The 19,405-nt window shown below is 56.0% G+C and overlaps 1 protein-coding gene across 1 annotated transcript; it reads left to right on the plus strand.

Moving 5' to 3' along the window:
* Positions 1–7,178: 7,178 nt before the first annotated feature.
* Positions 7,179–19,322, plus strand: LOC103781351 (E3 ubiquitin-protein ligase TRIM9; the record flags this gene model as incomplete). The annotated part of the gene is made up of 5 exons (XM_008949065.1): positions 7,179–7,274; positions 7,614–7,736; positions 16,793–16,903; positions 17,449–17,602; positions 19,165–19,322. Coding segments are annotated over 5 exons (642 nt in total), but the record flags the coding sequence as incomplete, so codon positions are not given.
* Between the last annotated feature and the right edge of the window lie 83 nt (positions 19,323–19,405).

Below are 19,405 nucleotides of genomic sequence, written 5' to 3' on the forward strand. Positions count from 1 at the left end.
AAGGTCTCTTCCCACCAAACCCAGTCTGTGATTCTGTTTCCACCTGCTCAGGACACTGGATGTTTCTGGCTCGTGCCCTGCAGGGGAGGGTTGGGAGCCTGGAGAAGTTGTGGCTCAGCTGTGAGCTGTCCTCTCCCCAGCCTCATTCATCTCTGGAAACAGCCCTGACACACAGCATATGAGCCCTGTGCCTCCAGAGCAGTTTGGAAATGCCACCAGCCACATGAGAGCAGCTGTAGGTCACCCTGCTCCCCTCTGGGTCACCACCCATGGGCACTGGCCATGGGTAGGGCTGTTAGAACCATCTTTAAAGAGAGTTATGTGCTCTGTTTGCTCTCACTGGACTGGCTTGGACCAGGATCCCCACCTTGTCTTTCCCAGGCAAAGCATCTCTTTGTTCCTCCCATCAGCCTCTGTACGTGCCCCATGGAGCACCAAAGGTGTGTGGCTTTGCCCCACAAGGGACAGTGGGGAGAAATGTGTTCTAGTCTTGCTTGTGTGGCCAGCCACTAGCAAAGTTCGTGGCCTTTCACTGGGGTCCAGATCCCAGAAGAAGTCAGTCTCAATCAGTGTCATCTTGGTGGGTGTCAGTCTGTTCCCCCAAGGAACAGGCAACAAGACAAGAGGAAATGGCCTTGAGTTGCACCAGGAGAGATTTAGGTTGAACAAGAGGAACAATTTCTTCCCCTTGGAATGGTTGGACCAGATGATCTTAAAGGTCCTTTCCAACCCAAATAATTCTATTAAAAATGCCTTACACCTCTGCAGCTACTGTCAGCAAACCTGAACCTCCTCCAAGGTCCTCTTCTCTTCCTTTCCTTTCTCCTCTGCTAAGCCCAGTCCCCTGAAGCCCCACTGGAAACTCAGATGTGTGGCAGACAGTGGGTTACACTCCAAGACAACCTCGTCCCAAGACAACTTCATCTCATGTCCAAAAGGCTGGTGGAGAGCAGCTCTTTCCTTGCAGCCTGCTGAACAACCAGGCACCAAGGAGCCTGGAGAGCTGGAGAGCAGCACCACTGCCCTGGCAGAGCAGACGCAGGCAACTGGTGCTCCATGTTTGGAGAGGGAGCAAAGCTGGACCATCCCAGCTGCTCAGAACAGGAACAGAGCAGGTCCCAACCACCCCTCTCCAAACACACTATTCTCCTGCTCTTTGCCATGGCTCCAGCTCAGGTTTTCCTTCTTTCCCAGGAGAGATATCCTGGCACAAAGCTGCAGATAAAGAGGGAACAGCCCACGCTTGACAGCAGGACAGGACCAGAGCCAGGGTTGTGAGCAGAGCTCCTGGGGACAACCTGCAGGCTGGAGATCAGCCCTCAGGAACAGTTCCTGCTGCCCCCAAGAGACAAGGGGAATGAGGGATGGGAAGGCAGCAGTCTGGGGCCTGGGTTCTCCTCCTTCATTGCAGCTGCACCAGGGAAACCGGGGCATGGAGGAGGAGGATGAAACGTTCCTGTGAAGGCAGAGCAGCCCCTGGGAGAGCAGCTCTACGGGGGGAGTGTCACAGGGCCAGGCTGCTCCATCTGCTTCTGGAGCAGTGTGGAGGGCAGCTGGGCTCTGCAGGGCAGGGGATGCTCCACACGGGCCAGGCTGGCTCCTGGGGGTGAGCAGGGATCTGCAGAGCAGATGAGCTCCAGGGCAACTCCTCCTGACAGCAGAGGTCATTCCAGGGCCTGTGGAGGGGCCCCTGCACCTGGAGGCAGAGATGCCACTACACCCCCTATGACCTCCTGTGGAGGGAGGGGATCCTGCCCCTCTGCCCCACTCTGGGGAGCCCCCCCTGCAGTGCTGGGGCAGCTCTGGAGTCCTCAGCACAGCAGAGCCAGGGACCTGCTGGAGCGGGGCCAGAGGAGCCCCAGCAATGCCCCGGGGGGGGAACCCCTCTGCTGGGAGCCCAGCAGGAGAGAGTTGGGCTGGGGCAGCCTGAGAGGAGAAGGCTCCAGCTGGGGAGACCTGCTGGGGGATGCCAGGGCTTCAATGGGGCCTAGAAGAAAAAAGAGTGACCATCTTGCAGCAACCCACTCCAGAAGGGACTGTGGCTCAGGCCAGGGTGGAAGGAGTGGAGAATTCAGCCAGGAAAAACCCCTCATGCCCCCTGCCAGGCAGCCAGGAGCCTGCACCAGTCCTGGCTGGAACCCTGTCCCTGTGGGATCTCCTCCTCCCCTGGGCTCCCCACCCCTCACAGATGGCCCTGCTGCTGCCTTTGTTCACAGACACTGCCCCACTGTCTCCTCAGCAGGCAGAACAGACTCCAAGGCTCCAGCCTGGGAACCAAACAAGGATATATTCTTTTCGAGCGTGACCTTGCTCAAACCCTTTCCCTGCCTCCCGTGTGACTCTGGGGATCCCTGGACCTGCAGCTCTGCACACAGGCATCAGGGGGGAAAAGGATCGTTTGGGTTGGAAGAGAACTTAAAGATCAAGTCCAACCATCCCCCAGCACTGCCAGGTCCCCACTGCCCCGTGTCCCTCACACCACATCTCCACGGCTTGGAAACCCCTCCAGGGGTGGGGACTCCACCACTGCCCTGGGCAGCCTGGCACAGCCCTGGGCAACCCTCAAGGGCAAGAAATTGTTCCTCATGTCCAACCTCAACCTCCCCTGGTGCAAATTGAGGTTATCTATCTTCTCTTCTATCTCTTCTTCTGTGGGAGCAGAGCCCGACCCCCCCCTGGCTCCAGGCTCCTGTCAGGAGCTGTGCAGAGCCAGAAGGTCTCCCCTGAGCCTCCTTTGCTCCAGCCTCAGCACCCCCAGCTCCCTCAGCTGCTTCTCACCAGATCTGGGCTCTAGACCTCTTCTTTGGCCACGCTCCAGCCCCTCGAGGTCCGTCTTGGAGTGAGGGGCCCAAAACTGAGCCCAGGAGGTTCAGTTTTTGAGGTGCAGCCTCCCCAGTGCCCGATCCAGGTGGAGTCCCCATCCCTGGAGGAGTTCAAGGCCATGTTGAGCAGCCTGCTTTAGTTGAAGATGTCCCTGCCCATGGCAGAGGGCTTGGATCTGGATGATCTTTAAGTTCCCTCTGACCCAAACCATCCTGTAACCCTGTGACCCTGGACATGGCACTGTCCAGTCTGATGTGCCCTCACCCCAGGGGCTCCAGGGGTGGGCTGAGCCCAGGCTGCAGCTCCAGCCAGAGCTCCTGGTGTCTCTTCATAGCCAGCACTGAATCAAAAAATCAGGCTCTCCTCACTGGAGCTGAAAGCCAATTAGCAGCAGTTTAGCTTCATCAACTTCCTGACTGAATCCAAGTTTTAATTAAACATCCCATTTTAATTAGTCAGGCATCACATACAGTAAGCTTGCCTCCAGATGCAAAGGCTGGAGGTCCTATGCTTTAATTAAAAGGAAGAAGCACATGACTTCAACTCCAGCATCTGTGACAGCTCCTCATCCTTTGGAGGGTGCATGTGGAACATCACCTTTTCTTGCCTTGGCTCTTTCCTCTTCTCTTTTACCTCCCTATGGATGCTCCAGCTGCGAGATGCCTTGGTTAGGAGAGAAGAAACAGGGGCTGGCTGCAGCACTTGGGACATCAGAGCAGGTACAGGTCCCCAAAAAGGGTCTTCTCCCCAGCGTGCAAAACCAGTGGGTGCTCAGAGCCAAGTTATTTGCTCTCTTTCAGCCCTGCAGAAGTGGGTGCTGGGTGATCAGTCACAAATCCAGCCCCTGGTAGCTCAAACAGCAGCAGTTTGTACAGTGCAAATAACAAAGGCACCAGATCAGGATTGGTTACATGATTTTGCGTCACATAAATCTTTGTACATGCGCTCCATCAATAACCTTGTTCCTTATATCACCTGATTCATTCTACTAAAGTGCCTCTACATTTACATTTAAATTCTTCTCCTAGCAGTGTGGGTTAGTATTCCTATCACCACAGGTTATGTTAGGGACACCTCAGTGTTTTGATCTTTGTCCAAATCTGTCTCTGGCTTCTGGAAAGAACCCAGAACGAGGCGTTGGACAGAATTTTGCTGTCTTTGGATACTGCTCTTCCGCACTGTGTCTTGTTTCTGGTTATTCTAACCTTCCAAGTTAGTCATAGAGACCTTCCATCCCTGTTATCTCCATTTCAGACCAGTTCATTATATCCTTATTCAGCTTAGAAGTGTCAAACTCTGTCCTTCCAACATCATCAGTGTAGTGCCAGGAGCTGTTTTGGGGTGAGTTGCCCACCCTGGGGTGACAGGGAGCACCTGAGGAGGTGTGCTTGTCTGAAATCTTGGGTGCAGAGAGCCTCTGAAGCAGCCCAGCCTGCAGCATCTCCAGGGAGGTGGCTTTCACAAGGCACACACTTAGGCTTTCACAAGGCACACACCAGGGCCCTGCTGCAGGGCCCTGGGGGTGGTGATAGCTTGTGTTGGCCCACGAGGAGACGGGGGAGTTCTGCAGGAGAGAACTGGGCTTGCAGAGGAGCCCTCCCCTCCTTTGAGCAAGGGGGGAGACTGGTGTCCCTCCAGAACACTCCAGGCATCTTGCCTGGTGTCAGAGCCTGCAAGCGAGCTGGGGTTTGGAATGAGAGCAACTGTTCTGGCTCTCCTTGGTGGCCAACACTAGTGAAGTTCAGGGTGTGCCAGGTGGAGCTGTCACACAGAGCCAGCTCCACCAGTCCAGCATCTGATGCCAAGCAGGACCCAGCACCTCCTGAAACACCAGGCCCAGCTCCCTCCTCACCTCAGGGTGAGCCTGGAGGAGCTCCATTGCTGGCAGCAACCAGACTAGCTCCATCTGAGAGGTGACGTGGAGGTTCAGATGGTGCTTTGCTCCCTTTCTCAGAGCCCAGCCCCCTGCACCAACTGCTCAGGGATGAGGAGACCCAAGGAGTGACAGAAATCCCTTTGGCAGCTGTGCCTGGGAGGAGGGTTGCAGAGCTACTGGGAGCACAAAGAGGGGACATGCCAGATGGGAGTTTTCTTCATTCCCCTGCCTGTGCTAACTCAGGGTGGGACTCTGCTCCAGCCCCATGGCTGGTCCTCTGCACACTGCAGGAGGCTGGGTCACCAGAGCCAGGGTCCTGGCCCTGAGAAGCCCCAAAGATTTTGGGTTTGTTCATCCTGGAGCAAAGGAGGCTCAGGGGAGACCTTCTGGCTCTGCACAGCTCCTGACAGGAGCCTGGAGCCAGGTGAGGGTTGGTCTCCTCCCCCAGGGAACAAGCAATGGGGCAAAAGGAAACGACCTCAAGTTGTTCCAGGGGAGGTTTAGGTTGGATATTAAGAGAAATTTCTTCCCCACAGGGGTTGTCCAGGGCTGTACCAGGCTGCCCAGGGCAGTGGTGGAGTCCCCACCCCTGGAGGGGTTCCCAAGCCATGAAGATGTGGTGTGAGGGACACGGGGCAGTGGGGACTAAAGGAGGAAGAGGGATGCAGTGTCAGACCATCGGGAGGGATGCTCTGAAGGTGCTGAACCATCTTTTTGTAGACAGGCTGAAGGGTTGCTGTGCCCTGGAAGCTGTTGTGCTGTGGGCCTGGGGGTGCCCAGGGTGCAGGAGCAGCAGGTGGCCAGTGCACGCTGGCATCCCTGGGCCCTTAATCAACTTTAAGAGCACATTTCCAAAGCTTTCCCATGAGGAAAGCCTCAAAGAGCTATGCTGATAGACCGAGCCATCCCCTTTTTATTGGAGATGCATTCTCTGATTAACTCCACGTCCTAACGACTCGGGCAGGATGAATTACAAAGGGAGCAGAGGAGTCACAGGGTGCTATTAACATCTCCTGGGGAAGCAGCACTCGGGTCATTTCTGGGCCATTCCTTTGCTGCCTTCTCTCTTCAATAGCAATTTGTTTTTTCTCACTCTCAGCCCAGCTCCATCGCAGCAGGAGCTGCACTGGGTGACCTCCCATCCCTCCTGCACCATCCTCCCCCTCTGCTTCCCCCTCCCTTCTCATCTCCTCCCTCTCCCTGCAGCCACACCTGGGGGTTTTTGGAGATCTTAGAGTTTTGGAGATCTGGGGGCATCATCTAGCTGCTGGGCTCCCTTCTATGTCTGCCACGAAGAGAAAGCACACCTCAAAGTCTGTGAGGTGTTTGCAGGCATTTTGCAGCCCATGAAAGAGGGAAAATCTCTCTGAGAGGCACACTGGGGGTTGGACTAGGTGACATTGAAATGTCCCTTCCAACCCAAACCATTCTATGATTCTGTCACTGTCAGGGTGGCTTGCCCAGCTCTTGAGATAATAACTCTTACTGAAATCATGGCAAAAGAGGAAAATTCCTCCGTGAATGTTTGAAAAGTGCCATGAAAATGAAAAAGCAGAAGACATGATCATTATTATTACATCCCACATGATTATTATGTGGCTCTCGACAGCTCCCTGACTGGAGTTTGGAGCCAGGTGGGAGCTGGTCTCTTCTCCCAAGGAGCAAGCAACAGGACAAGAGGCAATAGCCTCAAGTTGCCCCAGGGGAGGTTGAGGTTGGACCTGAGGAACAATTTCTTGCCCTTGAGGGTTGCCCAGGGCTGTGCCAGGCTGCCCAGGGCAGTGGTGGAGTCCCCACCCCTGGAGGGGTTTCCAAGCTGTGGAGATGTGGTGTGAGGGACACAGGGCAGTGGGGACCTGGCAGTGCTGGGGGAGCAGTTGGACTGGATGATCTTAAAGGTCTCTTCCAGCCAGGGTAATTCTGTGTTTCTCCTGTTAGGCTGCTCAGCTCAGCACGGGCTGGAGCAGGCTGTGGGTGTCTGCACCCGAGGAGGATGGGGCAGTCAGTGTTTGCCATGGAGGACCCTGCTTCATCTTAATTTTCAGGAGAGATTGGGAGATTTTCAGTCTGATTTGAGTGGCCAGACCTGTGCCCCTTTTGCTGATCACCCTGCACAGACACAGGTCAGATCCTACAGGATTTTTGGTGTCTGGCTCCTTGGAGAGCATAGATCGAGGGGAAGTAGCAACTGGCTCACACTGAGACCCAGGATGGATGTAGCGTGTCCCTGGTCCCCCACGGAAGCCTGTGGGGGAGGTGGACACTGAATATCTGCTTCCCAAACCCAGGGCATCCATGATGCTGGCTAACTCCTTTTCCTCTCTTTACACTCAGGGCAGCAGGGACAGAAGGACACCTCGGTGGTGAAGACTGGGAGGACAATGCCAGGCTGCAGTCCATCCCCAGCCCAAATCACACACACATCAGCTCCTCCAGCACCAGGACCTGGCAACGACCTCACTCTTTCTTCTCCTTGCAGAGCCAGCTTTCCCAGGCCCTGAATGGGTTGTCAGACAGAGCCAAGGAAGCAAAAGAATTCCTGGTGCAGCTTCGCAACATGGTGCAGCAGATCCAGGTACTGTGTCTGCTGGAGCTCCTGCCCAGCTCTCTGCAATCCTCTGCCCCCTCTCCCCACCTTGGCTTTTCATCTTACCCCCCTTCCCAAAACCTGCTGGTGGAGGGAGCAGCAGAGACCCCAGCCCTTCATCTCTGCCGTGGGTAGATCCAGACACGTGGCAGGATGGACCAAACCTGTTCCTCACCTGCCATCTGCCACGAGCACTCCACGTGGTGCTGCCCTGGTGCAGCTGCAGGGATAAAAACGACCCCTGTGGTAGCACAGAACAAAGAAATCAGGTTCCCCAGCTGCAGTGGAGAGGTGCCCTGGGCTGTGACACTCTGCTCTGACCCACAGGAGAACAGTGTGGAGTTTGAGGCCTGCTTGGTGGCCCAGTGTGACGCCCTCATCGACGCCCTCAACAGAAGGAAAGCCCAGCTGCTGTCCAGGGTCAACAAGGAGCACGAGCACAAGCTGAAGGTGAGGCCCTGCTCCCCCAGCTCGGGTGGGCACCACCCAGGGATGAGGCCTGTGGTGCTGTTTGTTGGGGTGAAGGAGGGGGGAGGTCACTGGGAAGCTGCTCTTCTTGCTTTCCACTAAAAATGGATTGGGTCTTGCTGCAGATGCCCAGTGCTCCCAGGGTGATGGGCCCTGAGCAATGTGCTGCTTCTTCTGGGGTGACTCCCACTGAATTACTCCATCACTGGGCCAGTTTGTTCAGCCTGGAGAGGAGAAGGCTCTGGGGAGACCTTCTTGCAGCTTTCCAGTATCTGAAGGGGACCTACAAAAGCTGGGGTTGGACTCTTTTCAAGGGCTTGTAGTGACAGGACAAAGGGTAGTGGGTTCAAACTGGAAGAGAGAAGATTTAGATTAGACGTTAGGATGAAGTTCTTCACTGTGAGGGTGGTGAGACACTGGCACAGGTTGCCCAGGGAAGCTGTGGATGCTCCATCACGGAAGGTGTTCAAGCCCAGGTTGGATGGGGCTTTGAGCAACCTGCTCTAGTGGGAGGTGTCCCTGCCCATGGCAGGGGGTTGGAACTAGATGAGCTTTGTGGTCCCTTCCAGCCCAACCCATTCTATGTTTCTATGATTTGTGATTCAATTACTAGTAATTAGGCCAGCAGAGCCATGTGTACACCATCCACAGGCTGGCCAATGACCTTGTTCATGTCCCATGCTGCTTCCAAGCTACTAGCATGATCCTGTAGGATGCTGAGTGCCTGTATCTTCTGCTGGCTTCAGTTGGGGCACTTGGTGTCACAAGATGCCACTTTTGTCCCTTTGTGCTTCCAGAGTCCCTCTTCCGAGGGCATTTCAGAGTTCTGGCTGGAAACATCCATGTCTCTTCTCTGGCTGTGTGTGCAGGCCCCCTAGCCTTGCTTTGGGCCCCCCAGGAGGCTCCTGATAGACTTCCTGGACCTCCCTAAACTGAGAGAGGAGACCCCCAGTGCCCAGTGTGCCCACAGACAAGGGCAGCTCTGGGGGACCTCACTGCCCAACACTGGCACCCAGACGGGCCCAGCCCAGCCCTGGCCTGTCTTCCAGGCACAGAGAGGACCCTGCTGCCTGGGGGGCTCCCCCTCCCTCCCTCCTCTTCCCCTTCAGGGCACGGTTAATTAAACCCTCACAAAGCCAGGGCAGCACAAAGGATTCCCCTGCTCAGCACGACCCGCGGGGACCTTTCGCTTTTTGGCCAGAAGAAGGGATATGCAGCCCTTGCTTGCTCTCAGCCTGTGCCCCCCAACACGTGCATCCCACCCCATCCACCCTTGTTACCAGCCAGGCTTTGCCCTTAGGCAAAAGCAGAGCCCCCAGTTTTTCTCTCCTGGCCCTTAAAAGAAGAGCCCCCAGGTTTTGTCTGCTGTAGCAGACGTGGATGGAGAGCCTGTGTCCAGCTCTCAGCAGCACCACAGCAGCTGGTGTTTAAAACCCAGGAGCTGGTCCCCTCTGCTCTGCAGCCTGTGCAGTGCTGGTCACCTTCTTAGCCTGAAGTGAGTTGGTTTTCCCTTTTAATTTTTGCAGGGGCAGAGGGGGGAAATAACAAACGCAGCAGCGCTGCCTGGGTTGTGCTTGCCTGGGGAAGTCCTGCAGCCCTGACCCACCCCAGTGCCACCTACAGTCCTGCACGCTGGCATCTGGGCATCTATCAGTGCTGAGCAAGAGCTAAAGGGCCAATGGGGGCAAGAGGATGGGGTCAGACTCTTCAGTGGTGGACAAGGGGCAACAGGCACCAACTGGAACCCAGGAGGTTCCATCTCAACAGGAAAAAAATATTGGCTGTGAGGGTGTCCGAGCCTGGAGCAGCTGCCCAGAGAGGTTGTGGAGGCTCCTGGTCCGGAGAGATCCCAAACCCACCTGGGCACCATCCTGGGCACCCTGTTGTGGGTGACCTGCTGGAGCAGGGGGTTGGATGAGATGATCTCCAGAGGTCCCTCCCAACCCCACCATCCTGGGGTTTGCCTACTGAGAGAGGGACAGAGAGGAAATGACCTTTCCAGGCCATCCAGTCCAACCCCCCTGCACTGAGCAGGGACATCTGCAACCAGAGCAGGTGACAGCATCACCCCTTCCCTTAGGAGAGCAGTCCAGCCCATCCTAGCCTGGCCTACATCTCCACTTGCTCCTGCCCTGTCCCCACAGTGTCTCAGCTGAGGAGGCGAGGAGCAGACTGAGCAGCAGGACTCAGCTGTGCCACCCAGGAGCCCTTTCACATCCCAGCTGGCTGCTCCAGGCTGGAGCCCCAGCACCCTGGCTGCAGCCAGGGTCTCTCTGTGGGCTGCTGCTCCAGCTCACTGGGAGGGTGGGCACCACGTGAAGGTACAGCACTGAGTGAGAGAGAAGGACAGGGGACAGAGCCTGCTGCTGGCACTGTGCCACGGGCACCCGTCGCCGCCAGGCTCGAGTTCCCATTCCCCTTGAGAGGGGAGAAGGACAGGGGACAGAGCCTGCTGCTGGCACTGTGCCACGGGCACCCGTCGCCGCCAGGCTCGAGTTCCCATTCCCCTGCTTTACAACTGACCTACTTTGACTTGACACATATTTCGTGGAGGCAGGCACGGATCCAGGCTGGCCTCTGGGCCAGCTCTAATTACTCTAGAGCAGGGAGAGCTCTGGGAGGAAATGAGGGGACATTTCCCTGCCGTCACCCAGTGTCACCCTGAGCTTGGATTCAGAGTAGAAACCCAAGCCTGGAAAAATTACACAGTCATAGACTGGTTTGGGTGGGAAGGGACCTTGCAAGGCCATTTGGTCCAACCCCCTGCCCTGAGCAGGGACATCTGCAGCTAGAGCAGGTTGCTCAGAGCCCCGGCCAACCTCACCTGGAATGGTTCCAGGGGTGGGGCAGCGACCACCTCTCTGGGCAGCCTGGGCCCGGGGCTCACCACCCTCAAGAGTCCAAAATTTCTCCCTTCTTTCTAGTCTAAATCTCTCTCTTTTAGTTTAAAACAGTCACCCCTTGTTCTGTCCGAACAGACCCTGCTACAAGGTCTGTCCCCACTTTCTTCTACACCCCTTTAGGTACTGAAAAGGCCACCAGGAGGTCTCTCTGGAGCCTTCTCCTCTCAGGCTGCCCCAGCCCAACTCTCTCCTGCTGGGCTCCCAGCAGAGGGGTTCCCCCCTCGGGGCATTGCTGGGGCTCCTCTGGCCCCGCTCCAGCAGGTCCCTGGCTCTGCTGTGCTGAGGACTCCAGAGCATCTCTTTCCTCAGACCTCCTTGTCTGTCCTTCTTCTCATTGCTGGCCCTGGTTTTCAAAGGACCAATGTAGTCTTCCCCAAGGGAGGATGCCCTGTGACATAGGCCATTTTGAGCAGGGCATGTAGAGGCTTCCCTGAAGTGTTGTCCCAAGAAGAAATCTCCCCTCAGTCCACAACACACACAGACTGAGCTCTGAGGTGCACCTCCTTTAAGCTCTCAGCAGTGTGGTGGAGCAGTCTGGTCTTCTTCTGGTCTTCATGTCACAGGATGTCTTTGCTCTGTGATTTCAGCATGGTGCTTGGGCTGCAGAGTCCTTGCAGGCAAACAAGGGCTGTCACATTTCCCAGGGGAGCTGATCACATAGGAAGCACTCAATAAGAGCTGCCAGCCATAGCTCTGGATGTCCAGAGATGAAATGCTGGTCTGTGAGCCTTCTTCATGGGTTACAGTCAGGATTTTCCAGGAAGATTAAGGGACTCCCCCATTAGATTAGGTCCCTGGTGAACAGGACTGGTGTGAAAGGCTGAGAAGCAGGACAGGAGCACAGCTTTGCTTTCCTGTGCTGTACCATCTCTGTATGGAAACAGGACACCCAGGTCAGGTAGGCTCATCTCAAGGTGCATGATTTCCCAGAGAGGACACCCAGGTCAGGTAGGCTCATCTCAAGGTGCATGATTTCCCAGAGAGGCAGGTACCAGACTGCTGCTTTCTCTTCCCAACCCCTCCACACTCTGATTTTTCCCCTGCCCTGGTGTCTGACCCCCTTGGGAAGCACCAGCACCAGGAGCTGGGCACCGAGGAGCTCTGAAGATCTGTGATTGAGCTGCAGGGGATGCCTCTGGCTTTCTGATAGCCCTCAAGCTTTCCACTCGTTCTGTTGAAGAGCTGGATCCAGTTTGTCCTCTGTGGCATCTGTGTTCTCCAGGGATCCTCCCTGCACTGGAGACTTTGTATTGCACCTTCCCACACTGGCTGGTGATGCTGATCAGAAGAGGAGGTGCTGCTGCCAGCATCACCCGGGCTTGTTCCCACTGCAGCTCTGCTCTCCCCAGCTCCAGCCTGAGCCTCCTCTCCCAACAGCCAGCAGCAAGTCACCATGGAAACGTCCACCTGCAGGTGCTCTGCTCAGAGGATGTGTGGCTGTGGCATCAGCACAATCAAACCATCAGATCTGCCCCATGGATTTTTCCATCCAGGATTTGGTGGTGAGCTGGCTGAACATCAGCCAGAGTGTGCCCAGGTGTCCAAGAAGGCCACCAGCAGCCTGGCCTGGATCAGCACTAGTGTGGCCAGCAGGAGCAGGGAAGTGACCATGCCCCTGGACTGGGCACTGGGGAGGCCACATCTTGGGGTCTGGGGTCAGGATTGGGCACCACAGGATGAGAAAGACCTTGAGGGGCTGGAGCAGGTCCAGAGAAGGGCAACGAAGCTGGGGAGGGTCTGGGGAACATGGCTTGTGAGGAGCAGCTGAGGGACCTGGGGGTGCTGAGCCTGGAGTAGAATGAGGGGAGACCTTCTGGCTCTGTACAGCTCCCTGAAAGGAGGCTGGAGTGAGGTGGGGGTTGGTCTCTTCTCCCAAGGAACCAGCAATAGGACAAGAGGTAATGGGCTGAAGTTGCCCCAGCAGAGGTTTTGACTGGATATGAGGAAGAATTTCTTCCTTGCCAGAGTGCTGAGGCCTTGGCCCAGGCTGCCCAGGGAGATGGTGGAGTCCCCAACCCTAGAGGGGCTCAAAATACATGTAGATGTGGCACTTGGGGACATGGTTTAGTGGTCATAGTAGTGTTGGGTTGATGGTTGGACTTGATGATCTTAGAGGTCTTAATGATTCCATGATTTTTCCATCTGGGTTTGGAGAAATCCATCACACCAACCTCCATCCCCACGGCCATGGAGGTGACCACAGTGTGCCCAGGGTGCAGAGGCTCCGTGTGCTCCAGGTGACACCCCCAGCAGGACCCATCCTGGGCAGGATGAAGAGAAGTCTCCTGAGATGAAGAGGTGCTCGTGAAGTTGAGTGCCTTCAAACCAGTTCTCTACACAAGTGCTAAAAGGAGGAGGAAGCTGAGGAAGACATTTAAGTGGAGATGAGTGCAGATGTTGTTGCCTTCTAGGAGCTGTATTAGAATGTAAATTATAGTTTGTGTCATCTCAGAGGGAAGAAAAGCTCTTGAAATAAATTTCCTATTTTCAGGTAGTAGTGAACTGCTGTGAGCAGGCAGCAGAAGGGCTTTTTTTAGGCCTATAATCAGCAGCCAGGTTCTGGCTGTTGCCTCCTTTGGCCCCTTGAGGGAAAAAAAAAAAAAGGCATTTGATAAAAAGACCCACAAACAAAATGTACAGAGCTACCCAAATCCCCTGCCCAGCAGAGCCACGAGCCCTTTCCCAGAAGATGCTGGAGACTCCACAGCTTCTCTGCTCTGGTCTTTGACCATCTTTATGGGGAAAAAACCCTATTCCTTATGTTTAAATGGAATTTCTTTTATCTCAGTTGGCCCCCACATGCCTGAAGCATCGCGGCAGCCTGCAGCAAGCACTCACCCTCCAGACCAAACCTTTATTAGCAGGGATAATCTGCCAGGAAGCTCATTAATTAATCAGCCTGGTGCTGCCTGGCGCTGGCCTGACCTCACCCTGCCAGGAGCCTGGAGCCAGGTGGGGGTCGGGCTCTGCTCCCAAGGAATAAGGGGCAGGACAAGAGGCAATGGCCTCCAGTTGCCCCAGGGGAGGTTGAGGTTGTCCCTGAGGAACAATTTCTTCCCCTGGAGGGTTGCCCAGGGCTGTGCCAGGCTGCCCAGGGCAGTGGTGGAGTCCCCACCCCTGGAGGGGTTTCCAAGCCGTGGAGATGTGGTGCTGAGGGACACGGGGCAGTGGGGACCTGGCAGTGCTGGGGGAATGGTTGAACCTGGTGATCTTTAAAGTCTCTTGTAACCAAATCAATTCTATGTTCTCCATGCCCCAGCTCCCTCCTCCCAGACAGTGCCAGGAGGCCCCAGTGCCACCAGTGGCACTGGAGCAGTGGTGGCAGGTCCCCTTGCCTCACTGGTGACCCATCTCTTGGCCAAGGAGGTGCTGGGTGAGCCAGCAGCCTGTCCACACCTGTCTTGGGACACCAGGTCTGTCCTGACCAAGCACATGCTGTTTCTTGGAGCATCATGTCTGGCTGGTGACAGCAGATGGCCAACCTAAACCTCCCCTGGGGCAACTTGAGACCCTTTCCTCTTGTCCTATCACTTGTTCCTTGGGAGCAGAGCCCGACCCCCCCCTGGCTCCAGGCTCCTGTCAGGAGCTGTGCAGAGCCAGAAGGTCTCCCCTGAGCCTCCTTTGCTCCAGGCTCAGCACCCCCAGCTCCCTCAGCTGCTCCTCCCCACACTTGGCCTCTAGACCCTTCCCCAGCTTCGTTGCCCTTCTCTGGCCACGCTCCAGCCCCTCAAGGTCCTTCTGGGAGTGAGGGGCCCAAAACTGAACCCAGGACTCGAAGTGTGGCCTCCCCAGTGCCCGGTACAACCCCCCAGGACCCTCCCCCTGGGCAGAATGGCTCCATGCAGTGCAAGGGGTTGCTCTGCATCACAAGGCAGGGGCTGCAGGCTGCTGCAAGGCTTTGAACCCCCACTGCACCTTCTGGATCCCTCCTCAAAGAACTGACCATCCTCACAGAGAGAGGGAGTTCAGGGGCTTGCCCACGCCTTCAGGAAAGGTCAGTGTAGGTGTCCAGATCTCCAGGACTAGCTGCTGCCTCTTCTCCATCACAGCAGAGCCATGCCAGTGCACTCAAGTGTCAGAAGCTGGCACTGAGTGAACTCTTCCCTCTCATGACAACATTTGAGGCCAGATCCCGGTGTGTGCCAATCGTGCTGCTCACTGGCCCCATCCCAGGGCAATCCAGCATCTCTGCAAGCCTCTGCAGGCACCTCTTGGTCCAGAGGAGCCATAGGGGAGCTCCCCCTGCTGCCTTGTCCACCCTGTGCATGTGGTGTGGTGGCTGCAGCCCCCCTTTTCTTCCCGTTAGGTGATGATGTAGAGGTGATTAAAGTATAATTAAACAACACATGAAGTGAGTGATTGCCTTGCAGGAGTCCTTGCCCCCCTTGAAGCCCAGGTTCATCCACCTCAGGAGGCTCCATTTCACCTCTGACCGTGGGGATGCTCACAGGAGGCAATGCTCCTCAGCCCAGGGTGGTCATCTGAGTGCTGGCGTGGTGCTGGGACTCCCCAGCTGTGGTGCTGAGGACACCACTGTGCTTTCAGAAACGTTCATCACTGCTTGTTGCAGCTTTTCCCATCACTGCAGCTGCAGATGTTGACGAGAAGTTCACCTGTACAAAGCTCATCCTGACTAGCTGTGGTCTCTAGAGCTGCATAGCTTTGTTCAGGTCTAGTGGAGAACCTCACACAGCTTGAAAGAACTTCCAGAAAAAAATAATTCAACATTATCTGCCATGAGCACGTTCCTCTAGAGCAGAAAATCTCTTTTCCTGAGCCACTCTAACAATCTCCTGTGGGAGAAATCCTGCTGACACCAGGCATAGACCAGCACTGCCTCCTTCTGCAGGGATTCTGCCTGAGCTCCAGGTTCTACAGGTTCACATCTCCCTGGTTGGAGCCAGGTGGGGTTTGGTCTCTTCTCCCAAAAAAAAAGCCACAGTATAAGAGGAAACAGCCTCAAGTTGTACCAGGGGAGGTTTAGCTTGAACCTGAGGAATAATTTATTCCCTAAAAATGTTGTCCAGGCTGCCCAGGGCAGTGGTGGAGTCCCCACCCCTGGAGGGGTTTCCAAGCTGTGGAGATGTGGTGTGAGGGACACGGGGCAGTGAGGACCTGGCAGTGCTGGGGGAATGGTTGGACTGGATGATCTTCAAGGTCTCTTCCAACCAAAACCATCCTATGATTCAGTGTGAGGGACCAGCCAACCTTCAGAGAGAGCCCTGCAGTGTTGGAGCCTGGAGCCTGTTCTCCCCACTGTGTTTCAGGCAAGGCCAGCAGAGTCCACAGGCACCAGCCAAGCCACAGACTCGTGATGCTGAACCCATTCCCCTGGGGGAACCATCCAGGCTGCAGGAAGATGTGGGTGCCTTGGCATGCAGCCTGGGCAGCCCTGGGCAGAGCTCAGCGTGCTGTAGGAGCCCTGCTGCAAGACAAGGAGGATTTATCTCCTCTCCCTGGCACTCCCCTCCTTCTGAGCTCATCCCCGGGCTCCCACTGAGATCATTCTGCAGCGAGGTCCAGCTCAGCTGATGGGCAGATGAACATCTCAAGCAGATCCTCAGTCAGGGCTGAAGCTGGGGAAGGTGGTGGGCTTATTCCTCTTGGAAAGACCAAAATTCCAGGCTTGCTCTGGGGCAGTTGGGGGGCTGCTGCCCTGGAGCCAAGCCCACAACCCCAGGGATGGATGGGGCAGCCCCAGGGAAGGATGGGGCACCCCATGGATGGATGGGGCAGCCCCATGGATGGATGGGACAGCCCCAAGGATGGATGGGGCAGCCCCAGGGAGGCTGCAGAGCAGCTCAGGGTCTATGGAGGTAGGTGTTGGCATTGCATGGAGTTCATAATCTGGCACTTGGAAGCTGTCTTAATTAAAACCAGAGCATGGAGCTGCCCTACTGCTTTGGATAATTCTGTGGGTTAATTACTTTGAGCTAAACAAGGCTCGTTGTTGTTCCCCACGTTTTCAAAGATCTGGAATTCGGGTGTTTTGAGTCTTGGCCAGTTTGGCCCTTTTCTCTTCCCTCGAGTCTCTGTCTCTCTTGGCATTGCCCCGGGCCCGGCCCCGGGCCCACGCAGCACAGTAGCCACCTCCAGCTCTCTCTGAGCCACCCTGCTCCCCTTGTCCCCTTGCAGGTGGTGCGGGACCAGATTTCCCACTGCACGGTCAAGCTGCGCCAGACCACGGGCCTGATGGAGTATTGCCTGGAGGTCATCAAGGAGAACGACCCCAGTGGCTTCCTGCAGGTTGGTGGGGGCTGCCTGGGTCACCTCTGGGCTGTGAGGAGAGGGGCAGAGGCATTGCACAGCCCAGGGCCCCGGGGTAACACGGGGGTCTTACACCAAAGGGGATGCCCCCAGCTTTTCCAGCTGTAAAACCAAGGGCCAGCCTCTCGTCACAGCAGGACAGAAGCAGAACCAGGCCAGGGATGGGATGTCCCCAACTCTGACCAGAGGGTTGCAGCAGCCACGGGGGTTATCTCTGGAGCAGTGACCACAACGTGCTGCCCATGGCTCCCCAGCAAGAGACAGGCACAGAGCACCTGAGAACTGCATCCCACCGTTCATCCCTGGGCTGGTCCCTTTGCTACTAGAGCCTGCCTTTGAAATAGTCCCCAAAGCTCCTGGGGTCCCTCTGAGGCCAGTCTGAGCCTGCAGCCAAGCCAGGTCTGATGTCCCAGCCTTTGGCAGTCGGGGCAGGAGAGGGAGGAGAGCAGGGGGGGAGGAGAGCAGGGAGGGAGGAGGCTCAGCCCTGCTGGCCCCCGGCTCCTGAGGCTCCTCCTCGCCACCAGATCTCGGATGCTCTCATCAGGAGAGTGCACCTGACAGAGGACCAGTGGGGGAAGGGGACACTCACCCCCCGGATGACCACGGACTTCGACCTGAACCTGGACAACGCTCCCCTGCTGCAGTCCATCCATCAGCTCGACTTTGTGCAGATGAAAGGTGAGAATCTTCCCAGTGCCTTTCCACAGCACCTCTCTGCTCCCCCTCAGAGCTTCAGGAGGGTTTCTGGTCTTCTCCCAGCAAGATTGGGAGCCCCAGACCCAACCCCAACCCCAGTTCTAGAATCACAAAATCATTTAGGACAGAAGGGACCTTAAAGATACTGAGTGGTACCCCCCCTGCCATGGGCAGGGACATTTCTCACTAGAGCAGGCTGCTCAAAGCCCCATCCAACCTCCTCTTGAACACACCCAGTGATGGAGCATCCACAGCTTCCCTGGGCAACTGTTCCAGTGTCTCACCACCCTCATGATGAAGAATATCTTCCTAATATCTAATCTAAATCCACCCTCTTTCAGTTTAAAACTGTTATCCTTCACCCTATCACTACAAGCCCTTGTAAAAAGTTCATCCCCAGCTTTCTTGTAGGCCCCCTTCAGATACTAGAAGGCTTCAATAAGGTCTCTCCAGAGCCTTCTCTTCTCCAGACTGAAAAAAAACAACTCTCACAGCAAACTTGCTGATGGTGCACTAGATTCCACTGCCTGTGCCACAGACAAAGGTGTTAAACAAACACGTTACACACGTTCCTGGGTATTTTGCACCCCTGGAGCAGCCATCTGCCTCCTTGCCATGGAACTCTGGGCAGCCTTGGTGAGCCTCCAAACACAAAGGCACAAGGAGCCACACCACTCAGCTTGGGGTCTTCCCTCCTTCCCCTCTCCTCCCTGTTGTTTTAGGCCTTCATTTCAGATTTAATTTCTTCCTTGTTCTCCATTCCCTCTGTGCTCACTCTCCTGTACCATGTACATTGCTGTGCAGGAAGCAGAGAGCAACCTGTGAGAAATTTTCACAGTCCCAGCACGATGGGGGTTGTGGGGGACCTCTGGGGATCACCTCATCTAACCCCCCTGCTCCAGCAGCTCACCCACAGCAGGGTGCCCAGGATGGTGTCCAGGTGGGTTTGGGATCTCTCCAGAGCAGGAGACTCCCCAGCCTCTCTGGGCAGCTGCTCCAGGCTTGGGCACCCTCACACCAAAGAATTTTCTCCTCCTGTTGAGATGGAACCTCCTGGGTTCCAGTTTGTGCCCATTGCCCCTTGTCCTGTCTCTGGGCACCACTGAAAATCAGAGTCTGGCCCCAGCCTCTTGCCCCCCAGGGGCCCTTTAGCTCTTGCTCAGCATTGATCAGATCCCCTCTGAGGCTTCTCTTCTCCAGCTGAACAGCCCCAGGGCTCTCAGCCTGTCCTGGCACAGAGATGCTCCAGCCCCCTCAGCATCTTCACAACCTCTGCAGGACTCTCTCCAGCAGTTCCTTGTCTCTCTTGACCTGGGGAGCCCAGAACTGGCCACAATACTACAGAAGTGGCCACACCACGCCAGAGGAGAGGAGGAGGAGAACCTCAGCCTGCTGGCCACACTCTTCTTCATGCTTTTCATGATGTTCAGATGATGGCATTCCTTATGTTCCTGCCTGCTCCAGCCTAAACATGGGTGCTGTGGCTCTCCCCAGGCTCCTCCTCTGTGGTGCTGGCAGTCAGGGTTACACTAATTTGTGTTTAGTTTCCTCCCCAGTGCCAGCCCCACCGATCCTGCAGCTGGAGGAGTGTTGCACCCACAACAACAGTGCCACCTTGTCCTGGAAGCAGCCCCCCCTGTCCACGGTGCAGGTGGAAGGCTACATCCTGGAGCTCGACGATGGCAACGGTGGCCAGTTCAGGGTAAGTGCTCAGGGCACAAGGCTCCACTAGTGCCCTGCCATGAATCATAGAACCATAGACTGGTTTTGGTGGGAAGGGACCTT

The sequence above is a fragment of the Merops nubicus genome, unplaced genomic scaffold, assembly GCF_000691845.1.
Source record: "Merops nubicus isolate BGI_N331 unplaced genomic scaffold, ASM69184v1 scaffold14961, whole genome shotgun sequence".
Classification (NCBI taxonomy): domain Eukaryota; kingdom Metazoa; phylum Chordata; class Aves; order Coraciiformes; family Meropidae; genus Merops; species Merops nubicus.